The 17,229-nt window shown below is 41.7% G+C and overlaps 2 protein-coding genes across 5 annotated transcripts in view; both read right to left on the bottom strand.

Annotated features, from left to right (window-relative positions):
* Positions 1–16,959, bottom strand: part of LOC120063017 (zinc finger and SCAN domain-containing protein 29-like) — a 34,233-nt gene extending 17,274 nt beyond the window's left edge. For all 4 annotated transcript variants that reach the window (XM_039013106.1, XM_039013107.1, XM_039013108.1 and 1 more), the window contains exons 1-3: positions 16,459–16,959; positions 16,199–16,302; positions 11,216–11,318 (exon numbers count right to left, since the gene is read on the bottom strand). In XM_039013106.1, the coding sequence (XP_038869034.1) occupies positions 11,216–11,318; positions 16,199–16,302; positions 16,459–16,744 (493 nt within the window). In that variant the 5' untranslated portion in view covers positions 16,745–16,959. The remainder of the gene's footprint in view (positions 1–11,215; positions 11,319–16,198; positions 16,303–16,458) is intronic.
* On the bottom strand, positions 547–3,356 carry LOC120063018. The gene is made up of 5 exons (XM_039013110.1): positions 2,454–3,356; positions 1,987–2,323; positions 1,274–1,546; positions 1,047–1,185; positions 547–948 (listed from the first exon to the last, which is right to left on the bottom strand). Exons 1-3 carry the CDS (start codon positions 2,579–2,581, stop codon positions 1,364–1,366), a joined length of 648 nt encoding a protein of 215 aa, XP_038869038.1. The 5' UTR covers positions 2,582–3,356; the 3' UTR covers positions 547–948; positions 1,047–1,185; positions 1,274–1,363.
* Positions 16,960–17,229: the final 270 nt, after the last annotated feature.

The following is a 17,229-nucleotide window of genomic DNA, read 5'->3' as shown; positions in this document are numbered from 1 at the left end:
CTTTACTTGACATCATGGGAAAATCAAAAGAAATCAGCCAAGACCTCAGAAAAATCTGTTCATCTGTACAAACAATAGTATGCAAGTATAAACACCATGGGACCACGCAGCCATCATACTGCTCAGGTAGGAGACACGTTCTGTCTCCTAGAGATGAACGTACTTTGGTGCGAAAAGTGCAAATCAATCCCAGAACAGCAGCAAAGGACCTTGTGAAGATGCTGGAGGAAACAGATACAAAAGTATCTATATCCACAGTAAAATGAGTCCTATATTGACATAACCTGAAAGGCCACTCAGCAAGGAAGAAGCCACTGCTCCAAAACCGCCATAAAAAAAGCCAGACTACGGTTTGCAACTGGAGAAATGTCCTCTGGTCTGACGAAACAAAAACAAACTGTTTGGCCATAATGACCCTTGTTATGTTTGGAGGAAAAAGGGGGAAGCTTGCAAGCCCAGGGCTCTACGCTAACTTTTTTCCCGAGGAGTACATGCGCTCCTAAATGAAAAAAATGTAGGAGCACACAAAGAAATTTAGGAGCACAGTGAGAAATGTAACACAGAGTTTATTAACAAACAATTTATTACATACATATTTATACTGTGTGTGTGAGCGTGTACTAAGGGACACATCTGTGGAACAGCACATACCACCAAAATCACACATTGACCCATGCCTACTTGACGCAAAGGATATCAGTTGTCCAGCTGCTTTTGTATGTTGGCCGTCTGGCACGCTTAGAGGTCAGCCAGCGGTCCGCGGCAGGAGTGGGATCAAACTCCTTGACAGAAGACCCCTCCAGGCTGATCCTAATCAGGTCTTCGGTGGTGGAGACCAAGGCAGCTTCTTGTCGAATTCTTAATCCGCTTCTGCGCAGAGAAGCCTAGCTCACACTGGGCAGCTGAAATGGGCAGCACCAGCATAAGCTGCACCAACTCCAGTATGTTCTAGGGAAAAGATTATATCTTTCAATTTTATTTAAACTCTTACCATTAACTTATCAAAACCAACCATAGGATACCATACATAACCAGTGTTACTCTACCTTGTAATAGTGCCTGTAGGGGTCCTTTGTCAACATGGTCTCCCACAGGCCACTGTAGGACTTGTCCTTGAAATTGTGGCTGACCAGGATTTTCAGCCTCTGCCACTCATCCTGGATTCCAACCATGTTCCACCCCGATCTACAGGATTGAACAGAGCAAGCGAGTTTGCAAATATGCAAACATAACATTGTCTCATATGGCAATGCTGTGTCAAATAAATTCTTACCTCTCTAGAGGCTCCATGAAATGCCTCATCAGGTATGCCACACCATCATCGCCAAAGGTGAGGAGGCTGGCCTGGTCTTCTGGCCATGTGTCAGGGTTTAGCACTCTGAAAGACTCCACTGGGGGTCTGGACAACCTCATCCTTCAGCAAACCACCAAACCTGGCTTTGAGATCATCCACGCCGATGTTGATGGCCACCTCCATGTGCTGCTTCAGCTGGGGATTCAGCTGGAGGTCCGTGAAGCCTTTCAGATTCCCCTTCAGTGTTATTCCCTTTAACAGAAATAACACACACCAACACACAATGAAATCGATTTCTCTTACATCCTAACAAGCTCTCATCCTAACACACCTGGAATCTCCTCTCATCACCCTGCTGCTGAGCAAGCATGGTCTGGATCTTCTCCAGCATGCCTCCTGCCTTTGCCCTAAGCTTTAGTGCTTCCAGTCTGGTCATTGTCTTCCTCAACTCTGATGTGGCTTGGGGGAGGATCAGGTCATTCCTTTGCAGGGTGAGGCTAAGTGAGGATAGCTCCTCAAACATGTCTGAAAGAAAATGGCAGAATACACAAAAGAGTGCATCCTCCATTTCCCGCTTTATCTGTGAGTAAATAAACTGTCACCCCTCATTTACTTGATTCTGAAAGTTCATTTGAGTCTTGAAACAATTTTTTACAACTAGTGTGGTACTACATTTCCTGTGTAAAACTGACCTTTGACCGCCCTTGAACTTCAGCTGTTGTTGATGCTACGGCCAGATGCTCCATGTGCTGCCGAACAACGGTGCACTGGCCTTCGTCAGTGGCAAGGTCCTTGTCTTGTCCATGCCGTAGGAACATTTTGAGGGCTCTGTGGACATGGGGGATCCAGCAAGTTCCCTTGACGCTAGACAGTGTGCAAATATCCACACCGAGCTCTTGCCCGAGAACATAGAACTCTTGTTTGCATTTTCCGCTGAAGTGATACGTCTTCCATATCAGATTCAGAAGATCGTACACGACAGACACCTTTGGCTCTTTCTTCTGAATGGTCAGTATTGCCAGCTGTAGTCTGTAAAAGTCAGAAAAGAATCTTCCAAACAATTCACTGTCTCCTTCCCCCTGTCTCGTGCCAACAGAAAACAATAATTCTGTGGTATTTACCATTCTAGCACAGAGATGATTAGTTATTAGTTACAAACCTATGTGGCATACAGTGGATTGGGATTATATGCCCCCCCGCCTCTCTCTGCAGGTGGGCAATCACTCCCCCACGGTGGCCCATGTTCACGGAGGCACGATCTGCCCCGAAGGAGATGCACTTCTTCATCCATGACCCTCCATCCTCCTCTGGGCAAACAGCACAAAATGTGGCCTTGGTAGCATCCAAAACACCTCGAATGACATCACAAAAAAACAATCATACAAAAGTATTTCTGACAAACTAAATTATCTCCATTATGAATAATGATTAAACTTTACACAAGAACAAAGCCTATGAAGAGGAACAACTCACCAATGGCATGAGAGTGCTCAAGGGTCTGTTGTCCGACCAAGGGATTGACTGGCTTCCCATCCTCCAACAAGCGTACGCAGACAATCTCGCATTCGGTGTTGGATATATCAGTCTCCGTCTATTAGAACCGCAAGATACTTCGCGGCTTTCAGCTTCGCTGACAGGCTCTCTCATTATGTCAGCAATTTGACCGATCATCTCCGCACATCTTACATCATTGTCGTATGTGGAATTAATGTCAACTCCGTTTTTGTGGTGGAGTCTGATAAGCGGCCCAAATTTGACGAAAGGTTCTTGTTCTTTCGCAATGAAGTATGCGGTGTTTATCTTTATTTTCAGCTGCCTCCTCTTCTCCTCCTCAGGCAGCAGCACTTGCTGCCTCAAGGCTGCTGACACCGTGCCTGATGGTTTCTCCTGTCTCAACAGGTACAGATCTTTGCACTGGATATACCGCCGCGAGATGTTTCGCTGCGCTCTCTCTTTTCAGATGCAGGTTTCCTGACACGAAGGACGTCATTTTGTCTGTCATAGTTGAAGTGTAACTATGATGAAAATTACTGGCCTCTCTCATCTTTTTAAGTGGGAGAACTTGCACAATTGGTGGCTGACAAAATACTTTTTTGCCCCACTGTACATAGGTATTCATACCCTTTGCTATGAGACTCGAAATTGAGCTCAGGTACATTGTCGCCATTGACCATCCTTGAGATGTTTCTACAACTTGGAGTCGACCTGTGGTAAATTCAATTGATTGGACATGATTTGGAAAGGCACACACCTGTCTATATAAGGTCCCACAGTTGACAGTGCATGTCAAAGCAAAAAGCAAGCCAAGGAATTGTCTGTAGAGCTCCTAGACAGGATTGTGTCGAGACACAGATCTAGGAAAGGGTTGTCTGTAGAGCTCCGAGACAGGATTGTGTCGAGACACAGATCTGGGAAAGGGTACCAAAAAATGTCTGCAGCATTGAAGGTTCCTAAGAATGGCCTCCATCATTCTTCAAGGGAAGAAGTTTGGAACCACCAAGACTCTTCCTAGAGCTGGCCGCCAAAAGGCATCTAAAGGAAACAAGATTCTCTGGTCTGATTAAACCAAGACTGAACTCTTTGGCCTGAATGCCAAGCGTCACATCTGGAGGAAACCTGGCACTATCCCTACGCAGAAGCATGGTGGTGGCGGCATTATGCTGTGGGGATGTTTTTTGGAGGCAGGGACGAAAAACTAGTCAGGATCGAGGGAAAGATGAACGGAACAAATTACAGAGCGCCCAGGATCTCAGACTGGGGCGAAGGTTCACCTTCCAACAGGACAACGACCCTAAGCACACAGCCAAGACAACATTGGAGTGGTTTCGAGACAAGTCTCTGATTGTACTTGAGTGGCCCAGCCAGAGCCTGGACTTGATCCCGATCTAACATATCTGGAGACCGGAAAATAGCTGTGCAGCGATGCTCCCCATCCAACCTGTCAGAGCTTGAGAGGATCTGAAGAGAAGAATGGGAGAAACTCCCCAAACGTCATACTCAAGAACACTCAAGGCTGTAATCGCTGCCAAAGGTGCTTCAACAAAGTACTGAGTAAAGGGTCTGAATTAGAGGTCGACCGATTATGATTTTTCAACGCTGAAACCGATACCGATTATTGGAGGACCAAAAAAAGCCGATACCGATTCAGTCGGCCGATCATTTTTATTTGTTTATTTGTAATAATGACAATTACAACAATACTGAATGAACACTTTTATTTTAACTTAATATAATACATCAACAAAATCAATTTAGCCTCAAATAAATAATGAAACATGTTCAATTTGGTTTAAATAATGCAAAAACAAAGTGTTGAAGAAAGTAAAAGTGCAATGTAATGTGCCATGTAAAAAAGCTACCGTTTAAGACTTCCAGACTCCCTCTGCCTACCCAAGGACGTCAGAGGACAAAAATCAGTTAACCACCTAACTGAGGAACTCAATTTAACCTTGCGCAATACCCTACATGCAGTTGCACCCCTAAAAACTAAAAACATTTGTCATAAGAAACTAGCTCCCTGGTATACAGAAAACACCCGAGCTCTGAAGCAAGCTTCCAGAAAATTGGAACGGAAATGGCGCCACACCAAACTGGAAGTCTTCCGACTAGCTTGGAAAGACAGTAGCGTGCAGTATCGAAGAGCCCTCACTGCTGCTCGATCATCCTATTTTTCCAACTTAATTGTGGAAAATAAGAACATTCCGAAATGTATTTTTGATACTGTCGCAAAGCTAACTAAAAAGCAGCATTCCCCAAGTGAGGATGGCTTTCACTTCAGCAGTAATAAATTCATGAACTTCTTTGAGGAAAAGATCATGATCATTAGAAAGCAAATTACGGACTCCTCTTTAAATCTGCGTATTCCTCCAAAGCTCAGCTGTGCTGAGTCTGCACAACTCTGCCAGGACCTAGGATCAAGAGAGACACTCAAGTGTTTTAGTACTATATCTCTTGACACAATGATGAAAATAATCATGGCCTCTAAACCTTCAAGCTGCATACAGGACCCTATTCCAAACTAAACTACTGAAAGAGCTGCTTCCTGTGCTTGGCCCTCCTATGTTGAACATAATAAACGGCTCTCTATTCACCGGATGTGTACCAAACTCACTAAAAGTGGCAGTAATAAAGCCTCTCTTGAAAAAGCCAAACCTTGACCCAGAAAATCAAAAAAACTAAAATCGGCCTATAATCGAATCTTCCATTCCTCTCAAAAATTTTAGAAAAAGCTGTTGCACAGCAACTCACTGCCTTCCTGAAGACAAACAATGAATACGAAATGCTTCAGTCTGGTTTTAGACCCCATCATAGCACTGAGTGTGCACTTGTGAAGGTGGTAAATAACCTTTTAATGGCGTCAGACCGAGGCTCTGCATCTGTCCTCGTGCTCCTAGACCTTAGTGCTGCCTTTGATACCATCGATCACCACATTCTTTTGGAGAGATTGGAAACCCAAATTGGTCTACACGGACAAATTCTGGCCTGGTTTCGATCTTATCTGTCGGAAAGATATCAGTTTGTCTCTGTGAATGGTTTGTCCTCTGACAAATCAACTGTACATTTCGGTGTTCCTCAAGGTTCCGTTTTAGGACCACTATTATTTTCACTATATATTTTACCTCTTGGGGATGTCATTCGAAAACATAAATGTTAACTTTCAATGCTATGCGGATGACACACAGCTGTACATTTCAATTAAACATGGTGAAGCCCCAAAATTGCCCTCGCTAGAAGCCTGTGTTTCAGACATAAGGAAGTGGATGGCTGAAAACGTTCTACTTTTAAACTCGGACAAAACAGAGATGCTTGTTCTAGGTCCCAAGAAACAAAGAGATCTTCTGTTGAATCTGACAATTAATCTTGATGGTTGTAAAGTCGTCTCAAATAAAACTGTGAAGGACCTCGGCGTTACTCTGGACCCTGATATGACGGTCTTGATATGACGAACATATCAAGACTGTTTCAAGGACAGCTTTTTTCCATCTACGTAACATTGCAAAAATCAGAAACTTTGTCCAAAAATGTGGCAGAAAAATTAATCCATGCTTTTGTTACTTCTAGGTTAGACTACTGCAATGCTCTACTTTCCGGCTACCCGGATAAAGCACTAAATAAACTTCAGTTAGTGCTAAATACGGCTGCTAGAATCCTGACTAGAACCAAAAAATGTCATCATATTACTCCAGTGCTAGCCTCCCTAGACTGGCTTCCTGTTAAGGCAAGGGCTGATTTCAAGGTTTTACTGCTAACCTACAAATCATTACATGGGCTTGCTCCTACCCATCTTTCCTATTTGGTCCTGCCGTACATACCTACACGTACGCTACGGTCACAAGATGCAGGCCTCCTAATTGTCCCTAGAATTTCTAAGCAAACAGCTGGAGGCAGGGATTTCTCCTATAGATCTCCATTTTTATGGAATGGTCTGCCTACCCATGTGAGAGACGCAGACTCTGTCTCAACTTTTAAGTCTTTACTGAAGACTCATCTCTTCAGTGGGTCATATAATTGAGTGTAGTCTGGCCCAGGAGTGTGAAGGTGAACGGAAAGGCTCTGGAGCAACGAACCGCCCTTGCTGTCTCTGCCTGGCCGGTTCCCCTCTCTCCACTGGGATTCTCTGCCTCTAACCCTATTACAGGGGCTGAGTCACTGGCTTACTGGTGCTCTTTCATGCCGTCCCTAGGAGGGGTGCGTCACTTGAGTGGGTTGAGTCACTGACGTGATCTTCCTGTCTGGGTTGGCGCCCCCCCTTGGGTTGTGCCGTGGCGGAGATCTTGTGGGCTATACTCGGCCTTGTCTCAGGATGGTAAGTTGGTGGTTGGAGATATCCCTCTAGTGGTGTGGGGGCTGTGCTTTGGCAAAGTGGGTGGGGTTATATCCTTCCTGTTTGGCCCTGTCCGGGGTATCATTGGATGGGGCCACAGTGTCTACTGACCCCTCCTGTCTCAGCCTCCAGTATTTATGCTGCAGTCTGAGACAGTTTGTGTTGGGGGCTAGGGTCAGTTTGTTATATCTGGAGTACTTCTCCTGTCTTATCCGGTGTCCTGTGTGAATTTAAGTATGCTCTCTCTAATTCTCTCTTTCTTTCTCTCTCGGAGGACCTGAGCCCTAGGACCATGCCTCAGGACTACCTGGCATGATGACTCCTTGCTGTCCCCAGTCCACCTGGCCGTGCTGCTGCTCCAGTTTCAACTGTTCTGCCTGCGGCTATGGAACCCTGACCTGTTCACCTGACGTGCTACCTGTCCCAGACCTGCTGTTTTCAACTCTCTAGAGACCGCAGGAGTGGTAGAGATACTCTTAATGATCGGCTATGAAAAGCCAACTGACATTTACTCCTGAGGTGCTGACTTGCTGCACCCTCGACAACTACTGTGATTATTATTATTTGACCATGCTGGTCATTTATGAACATTTGAACATCTTGGCCATGTTCTGTTATAATCTCCACCCGGCACAGCCAGAAGAGGACTGGCCACCCCTCATAGCCTGGTTCCTCTCTAGGTTTCTTCCTAGGTTTTGGCCTTTCTAGGGAGTTTTTCCTAGCCACTGTGCTTCTACACCTGCATTGCTTGCTGTTTGGGGTTTTAGGCTGGGTTTCTGTACAGCACTTTGAGATATCAGCTGATGTAAGAAGGGCTATATAAATACATTTTATTTGATTTGATTTAAGTTCCTTGCTCAGAACATTAAAACATATGAAAGCTGGTGGTTCCTTAACATGAGTCTTCAATATTCCCAGGTAAGAAGTTATAGGTTGTAGTTATTATAGGAATTATAGGACTATTTCTCTCTATACCATTTGTATTTCATATGCCTTTGACTATTGGATGTTCTTATTAGCACTTTAGTATTGCCAGTGTAACAGTATAGCTTCCGTCCCTCTACTCGCCCCTACCTGGGCTCGAATCAGGAACACATCGACAACAGCCACCCTCGAAGCATCGTTACCCATCGCTCCACAAAAGCCGCGGCCCTTGCAGAGCAAGGGGAACAACTACTTCAAGGTCTCAGAGCGAGTGACGTCACCGATTGAAACGCTATTAGCGCACACCCCGCTAACTAGCTAGCCATTTCACATCGGTAACACCAGCCTAATCTCGGGAGTTGATAGGCTTGAAGTCATAAACAGCTCAATGCTTGAAGCACAGCGAAGAGCTGCTGGCAAACTGCTGCTGCCTACCACCGCTCAGTCAGACTGCTCTATCAAATCATATAATTAAGTCTAACATAACACACATATATACGAGCCTTAGGTCATTAATATGGCCAAATCCAGAAACTATCATCTCGATAACAAAACATTTATTCTTTCAGTGAAATACGGAACCGTTCCGTATTTTATCTAACGGGTGGCATCCATAAGTGTAAATATTCCTGTTACATTGCACAACCTTTAATGTTATGTAATAATTACGTAAAATTCGGACAAATTAGTTCGCAACGAGCCAGGCGGCCCAAACTGTTGCATATACCCTGACTCTGCGTGCAATGAACGCAAGAGAAGTGACACAATTTCCCTAGTTTAATATTGCCTGCTAACCTGGATTTCTTTTCACAAAATATGCAGGGTTAACCTTTTACGGGGGCAGCCCGACACCGGTACACTTATGACAACATCCAGCTCAAAGTGCAGGGCGCGAAATTCAAAATCTATTTTTTTTTTTATATTTAACTTTCACACATTAACAAGTCCAAGACACCAGATGAAAGGTGCACATCTTGTGAATCAAGCCAACATGTCCGATTTTTAAAATGTTTTACAGGGAAGACAAAATATGTAAATCTATTAGCTAACCACGTTAGCAAAAGACACAACTTTTCTAACTCCATCAGTTTCTTACTCCATCAGGTGCTATCACAAATTCGACCAAATAAAGATATAAATAGCCACTAACCAAGAAACAAATTCATCAGATGACAGTCTGATAACATATTTATTGTATAGCATATGTTTTGTTCGAAAAATTTGCATATTTCATGTATAAACCATAGTTTACATTTCAGCTACAATCCGAAATTGCACCGAAAGCAGCCATAATATTTACAGACACCAACGTCAAATAGCTAATTACTCATCATAAAACATTTCTGAAAAATACATAGTCTGCAGCAATTGAAAGACAGGCATCTTGTGATTCCAAACAATATTTCCGATTTATTAAATGTTTTACAGCGAAAACAAAATGTATCGCTATATTAGCGTAGCTACAATAGACAGACACAATTGGGCGCCCACGGCCAGTTCACATGCACGACAGATATATGAAATAACATCATAAAATGGGTCTTACTTTTGCTGATCTTTCATCAGAATGTTGAAGAAGGTGTCCTCTGTCCAGATGAGTCGTTGTTTCGATTCAGAATGGCAAATTTCCCTCTTCAATTAGCATTGGCACTAGCCGATGGCATAAATTTCTCCAACGTAAACACAGTCAGAGGACGGAACACGGCAAAACTCCCGAATAAAGTTTCAATAATCTGATTAAACTATATTGAAAAAACATACATTACGATGATATGGTCACATGTATCAAAAAAAATTCGAGCCGGAGATGTTAGCCGTTCGTTACGAAGGCAAAACAGAAGTCAATCCCACTTCCTTCAGAGTACGGGAAGTGGACGGTCACGTCAAAGAAATAGGTTTTTTTCCACCACAGAACAAGATGAGCACAAAAATTTCTTCTCTGACATCCTCTTTACACCAATAGGAAGGCGTATAGAGTGTCAGCAGACTCCTAAGTGTCAAGACCATGTATAGGCATCAAGTTGAAAAGAGCATCGATTTCTGACATTTCACTTCCTGGTCAGGAAAAGTGCTGCAGAAGGACTTCTGTTTCACTCAGAGAAATAATTCCAACTGTTTTAGAAACTAGAAAGTGTTTTCTATCCAAAAAGAATAATAATATTCATATTGTACGAGCAAGATTTGAGTAGGAGGCCGTTTGAAATGGGCACGATTTCACTGGCTACTCAACACTTTGCCTTGCAGCCATAAGAAGTTAAAAAAATATACTTCTGTGTATTGATTTAAGAAAGGCATTGATGTTTATGGTTAGGTACATTCGTGCAATGATTGTGCTTTTTGAGAAAATGCACTTTTGTTAAATCATCCCCCGTTTGGCGAAGTTGGCTGTCTTTGTTAGGAAGAAATAGTCTTCACACAGTTCGGAATGAGCCAGGCGGCCCAAACTGCTGCATATACCCTGACTCTGTTGCACAGAACGCAAGAGAAGTGACACATTTTCCCTAGTTAAAAGAAATTCATGTTAGCAGGCAATATTAACTAAATATGCACGTTTAATGCTAGCTAGCACCTTACCTTGGCTCCTTGCTGCACTCGCATAACAGGTAGTCAGCCTGCCACGCAGTCTGCTCGTGGAGTGCAATGTAATAGGCCATGATCGGTGTCCAAAAATGGCGATTACCGATTGTTATGAAAACTTGAAATTGGCCCGAATTAAAAATCGGCCATTCCGATTAATCGGTGGACCTCTAGGCTGAATACTTATGTAAATATGATATTTCCATTTTTTATTTTTAATCCATTTGCTAAAAACATTTAAAACGTGTTTTTGCTTTGTCATTATGTGGTAGTGTGTAGATTGATAAGGGAATTTTTTTTTTTCCGAATGCACTGTAAATCTAGTCTATATGAAAGCCTAAATATTGGCATGAAATCTGAAGCATTTATAATGAAATCAAATGTAAGCATTGTATCAGTACACAGTCCAACATTATTACAATAATTTTACATGACAGCATTTTTTTTTTTACATATATAAAAGCTTGGTATATTCATGGAAAAAGGCAAAATGGTACAGCCCACAACCTAAGTGTAATGAGATGTGCGTAATACAACACTTTTTCCCAAAAGGCATAAGGAAAAGACTTGATTTAGTTGGTCTCCCATTTACTTACCGGTGCTCTGTCGCTCTTGTTGGTCATGATTCTCCCAGGCTTCTTCCCGCCTCTCCTCTTTGATGGTAGGTGATTTGGGCTTTATATCATTGAATGCTGCAGGCTGTTGGACACAATGTAGTGTAAAATCAGTTGGGATACCAGATATCCAGTGCTTTCAGAAAGTATTCATAACCCTTGACTTACTCCACATTTAGTTTTGTTACAGCCTGTATTCAAAATGGATTAAATAGATTTCTCTCACCCATCTACACACCAATAACGACAAAGTGAAAACATGTTTTTAGAAATGTTTGCTAATTTATTGTGGAATAAGTCAAGGGGTATGACTACTTTCTGAATGCACTGTAACTGGGAATAATCCCCTAACTGAGAAAATGTACTCTATTCACGTCAGTCAAAGAAAACTGAAAAGATATAACTTAAGAACACTAACAACACAGTAAACAGGTAAAACAGCACCGCTTGACTGCAAGATGACCACTAGCATGGGTGGGCTATAGGTAGGGACGTGAAACGTTCAGGTTGCTGCACAGACACAATGAATGCTCTAATCTTGGGAGCGCCCGGAGCGTTTTTACTCTCTAAATAATTAAGAAATGTGTCATTGTTGCAATAGTTTGTGAGTGGACAACACAGTGTACACTATCATCTTAAATTGGCATGTTGAATTATTTTGCCATATGATATTTTTTACATTGTGCTAATTTCCCTAATGTGGTCAGTTCGTGTTAGTTACTACCTTACACAAGCTTGCATTTTCACCCAATACAACTTAGTGGAATTACACATCCTTTTACCTCAGATTGGTGATTTTAGAATAAAAATTGACACGATGACATAAGATCGGTTGCTTAACCCTTAATAGGGCTAAATTAAAATGTTTCTTACAGAAGAAATATAAAAAGTATATGCATAACCATGGTAACAACTGACAGGGAACAGTTTTGATCACAAAGGTGAGGACATAACAGTTCACCTGACAAGACTGAATCCAAACATTACACTGTTGATTTTGGGAATTTTACATTTACTGTACTTTTCAGTGCATTTGTGGAGGAATTCTGAAAATACTCTGGATACATTCAGTAACATGCTAAGAATATTCCTGGAAAATGTGGGGTAGGTGCAACATAAGTTAAAAAATGACAAGGGTTTGAGTGAGAGGACTAAACTGGTGTCTCCAAGTGGCCACACACCTCTCCAAAGTGTGCACAGCTCCAAAGTAATTTCAATGCACTTTTATGACTCAGAGTCTTCAACTATAAGCTTTTTGAAGTACTCCTAGCTGTGCCGTTGAGGAACTAGAGCTAGCACAATTGTAGTTGTTTTTTTTGGAACATAACCCTGCATCCCTGCCAACACAATTACTGTTGTTTACGCAATCCAAAAACAGTCCATTATAAATCACAATCTGGGTAAAGTGGGCATCATTTAAATTCTGTTCTATTGCAAACATAACTAGCAAACATGACTAGCTAAGTTATAAAATATGGATCACAGTTTTAGTTTTTGCTGAATTGCATTGTGAAAGCCTATCATAATTTGTGAGCATAGAAAGGAGTCATGAGTGCATTCAGGTGCCTGTGCAGCAGCAAATTCTCTTAACAGTCAAACATAGGCTCATTCTGTTCAGAACAACTAAGGGTATGACGCCATTTCATCTTGTGCATTTCACATTTCCATATCATGAAACGTATCATGTACATTGTCAATGTTTATGATCACTATGTTTGATGTACATGATACGTTTCATGATATGGAAATGCGAAATGCACATTTCAAATTACGGGTGTTTGGCTTGTTTGTCATCCAAGCGGTATTTATTATAATCCTCAACATCTCATCTTTCAAAATACTTAGTCCTCTTAATTTACAGAATTTCCTTCACTCAGACAACAAAACATGTGAAAATGTTGCCCAATTAGCGGGCGGGACGGGGGCAACTTCTCGTCCCGTGAGGTGCAGCGGTCAGTCAAAACCCATGCAGCGCTGTGAAGTGCAGACCCAGAGCTCTGATGTCATGTATGGCATGTTACAGTACAACCCCTGCGTTCCAATTTAGGCGTTCATCAATGCCCAAATCTGCCATTTTCAACCTGCGTACGAGTTTAAAGGGCTACAACAGATCAATATATTTGGTTTTGTACCGTTGATTTTGTCACACATACTGGGGAGTGCAGGAGTTAAGGCTTCTGCATCCTTCTGTTCGGCTGGCACCTACAAGCGAGTGTGTTCGCATACTCCCTTAAAAAGACCACTTGAAAAATGACAAAAAAAGCAGCAATAGTAGTCTGTCCATCTTGACAATCCATTGAAGACTCCCTACTGTTGACCAATGACCGAGGAAGGGGCGTAGACTTCAGCTACTGAAATTTGGCTTGCCTCGAAAAAAAAGGTTGTGTGCACGAACAGCCGAAATAACTCTTGCCAAAAACCAAAACAAACCAAAACATAAAAATGTCTGAACTGTTCTGAACTGTTTCGGATGGTAAGCATGCAGACTGAGGCCTTTAGTATTCAGAGTTAATTTTAGGACTCAAATGGCAGGGAACATTTTGGGAGGTCTCGCTAAAGTCACTAGCCAATACACGGATTTGACAGTCCAACTATCACTTAAATAGCAGCCAACCGTTATCACTTGATATCTTATGGCGTGTCGTGATTCGTTGAATTTAACTTAAAGAAGTGGTTTGTTCCTGCTAGGAAGTTGTTCCTAATGTTTTGTCCACTCAGTGTATGTGATCGTATACTTAGGATGTAAGCAAGGTTTGAACTGATTATATTTTAGTCAAATGTGATATCCGTTCGGGCTTCTTGCGGTCAATTTGCATTCTACAAATTATTTGTAATTATGTTCCGGGCCCCTGACCATCGGCTCAATAAAAGAATCGGCCTGTGGTTGTTTCTACACTATACAAAAATATAAAACACAACATGTAAAGTGTTGGTCCCATGTTTCATGAGCTGAAATAAAAGATTCCAGAAATGTTCCATACGCACAAAAAGCTTATTTCTCTCAAATGTTGTACACAAATTAGTTTACATCCCTGTTAGTGAGCATTTCTCCTTTGCCAAGAAAATCCATCCACCTGACAGGTGTGGCATATCAAGAAGCTGATTTCAACAGCATGATCATTACACAGGTGCACCTTGTTCTGGGGACTATAAACAGCCACTCTAAAATGTGCAGTTGTCACACAACAATGTCTGAAGTTGAGGGAGCATGCACTTGGCATGCTGACTGCAGGAATGTCCCCCAGAGCTGTTGCCAGATACTTTAACGTTAAATTCTCTGCCATAAGCAGCCTCCAACATAGTTTTAGAGAATTTGGCAGTACGTCCAACCAGCCTCAAAACCGCAGACCACGTGTATGGCGTTGTGCGTAAGAAGGGTTTGCTGATGTCAACATTGTGAACAGAGTGATAACGGGATGGTGGGGGTGGGGTTATGGTATGGGAAGGCATAAGCTACGGACAACGAACACAATTGCATTTTATCGATGGCAATTTGAATGCACAGAAATACCGTAACAAGATCCGGAGGTCCATTTTTTTAAAGGTATCCCCAAATCCCCAAATTAGGGCCTAAGGAATTTATTTAAATTGACTGATTCTCATATGAACTGTAACTCAGTAAAATCTTTGAAATGTTGCATGTTGTGTTTATATTTTAGTTCAGCATAGTTTATTGCTAAATTGTAATTACTTCGCCACTATGGCCTATTTATTGCCTTACCTCCTTAATTTGCACACACTGTATACATATTTTTCTATTGTGTTATTGACTGTACGTTTGTTTATTCCATGTGTAACTCTGTGTTGTTGTTTTTGTCGCACTGCTTTGCTTTATCTTGGCCAGGTCGCAGTTGTAAATGAGAACTTGTTCTCAACTGGCCTACCTGGTTAAATATAGATGAAATGTAAACATCTTTTTTTATCCCTGATGTATTGGTTATTCCAAGTTTCTGTGTGGCCTTTGAACACTGTTAAAGAGCGCTACACCCCAAACGTCTGTTCTATTGATTTCAGCATGAAATCAATGGAAATGATTAACAAAAAAAGTGTGATACCGCGTTGGCGACCTACTTGAATCAAAATGAAACACATAAAAATGTGATTATCCTCTAAAAAGTGATGTACACATTATTCCCAGATGGTTTTTGAGCTGTGTTAAGTTTTAACAAGAAGTGCAGCCTCATCTCCCCCTCTCGCACAATTGATTTCAAAGGAATTGACAAAGCAGTGTTGTGTTTCTCTTTCTGTTTTCGTGACCCCTGTATCCAAATGTAACATTCCAAAATGTAGCTTACTGTGTTCTGCAGGTTATCATTTAACCAGTGATTTAAAACGTCATCCAGTTTCCATGTGGTTTTTAGTTTTGGTAGTTTCAAGTGGCAATAAATGAATTGTCAAAACAACAGGGGTTTAGGTATTTATGCAGTTTTTACAAGGTGCTTTCTTAAAAATAGTCAATGTGTATATATCAAACTGTTTCTGCATATTGGTTATTGACTTGGACACAAATTGTGTTTTGATTTATTGCCAATTGTCAAAACAACAGGGGTTTAGGTATTTATGCAGTTTTTACAAGGTGCTTTCTTAAAAATAGTCAATGTGTATATATCAAACTGTTTCTGCATATTGGTTATTGACTTGGACACAAATTGTGTTTTGACATTGGGCTATTTTTCAAAATGTCAACAAGCAGCAAGCAGCTACAGCATAATTTTCAACTTAATTTTTAGGCATTTAAATGTAACTTTCAAAATGTATTTCCAATAGTATTGTATTTAACCAGGTAATAATTGCTGAATGAGTCAAAAACAACGTGCTGTGATTTATTTATTTTGATGATATACCAGAAATCACCAAAACGGGTTTGCACTGCTTACTAGGTTATTTTTGCTTCCAGACCTGGCTGTGTTGATAAGCACTGAAATATTGTGGGAAATGGGGAACACATGCAAAAGTAAAGCTTACCTTTCTCTGTGTGGTAGTCTGTCCAGTGTCACCTGAAGACTTTCCCTCCCTAAAAAGGCTGGTGACCAACTGGGAATCAACTGCTCTCAGACATTGAATATCGCCTAAAATGAGTAAACATGAGAAATGGTTTGCATCCACGCACGCACACACACACACACGTATTAACGCTGTCTTGATAAAGTGGTTTCGTTTATAAAATGATGTTGTAACTAATAAATGTTGCTAGTACGTGCTCTAATGGCACGACCAAATCTTACAGCTTGATGTTCTTTTCGATTCCATGTCATGGTGAGCTCGAGAGCAACTGTGCGCGAGGATGGAGCTTCCCATTCCCGCTCTCAGAGTACTTGCACGAGACACTTTCAGGTCCATCAGCCGTAGTTTCCTCCTCAAAGCTTCATTCTCCTTCTGCCCTCGAGATATCTCCGAATGCAGGACCGCATAGCCATTGTCAACAAGCTCGCAGATTTCAACCACTGCCGCGTTGGCCAAAACCTCCATGATGGAGGCTAGTTGAGTGTGAAGGGCAAAGGAATTTGCCATTTTCGGGAACAAAAATTCCCTCCGAATAAGTTAATGGATGAACTGTACAATTGTTTTAATGTATAAGTATAGAAGCATGTGCATTTAGTGTAGCATCTGTAAACAGTGGCGGCATTATTCTTGCTAGGTCTTGCTTATTCATACTAGCTTCTTGATCAGCATCTTCTTCGAGGTTTATTGGCCGACTACACACATGTGTATTGCGCCACCTACTGTACGGGGTAGTAAAAAAAAAAAAAAAAAAAAAAAAAGAAAATTATGTTTTGGATTTACAAATTCATACTTATTACCAAAAACACTAACCAAATTCACGCTACTACCCTGAATTTCAAACAAAAAACTACTCCAGTCGGTTTAAATATTCAGATCCCTACACAGGCTCAGGAACATGGGAGGGGGAACCTCTTCATTCAGTATTCCCTGTAACATTTTGTCTGTAAAGTCCTGGAGATCCATAAATCTATTTGCCGCCTTCACAATGATGT

The sequence above is a fragment of the Salvelinus namaycush genome, chromosome 18 (assembly GCF_016432855.1).
Source record: "Salvelinus namaycush isolate Seneca chromosome 18, SaNama_1.0, whole genome shotgun sequence".
In the NCBI taxonomy this organism is placed as follows: domain Eukaryota; kingdom Metazoa; phylum Chordata; class Actinopteri; order Salmoniformes; family Salmonidae; genus Salvelinus; species Salvelinus namaycush.
Note: the sequence above shows the minus strand (reverse complement) of the source record. Positions and strands in the feature narration are given on the sequence as shown.

What these genes read in the sequence shown, in the direction of transcription:
- LOC120063018 (XM_039013110.1), bottom strand. Translation starts at nt 2,581, where the DNA reads ATGAAGAAGTGCATCTCCTTCGGGGCAGATCGTGCCTCCGTGAACATG. An exon ending in ATCCACTGTATGCCACATAG is followed by an intron (nt 2,324 to 2,453) that starts GTTTGTAACTAA and finishes TGACTTTTACAG; the next exon opens with ACTACAGCTGGCAATACTGA. An exon ending in AAGTTCAAGGGCGGTCAAAG is followed by an intron (nt 1,547 to 1,986) that starts GTCAGTTTTACA and finishes TTTCTGTTAAAG; the next exon opens with GGAATAACACTGAAGGGGAA.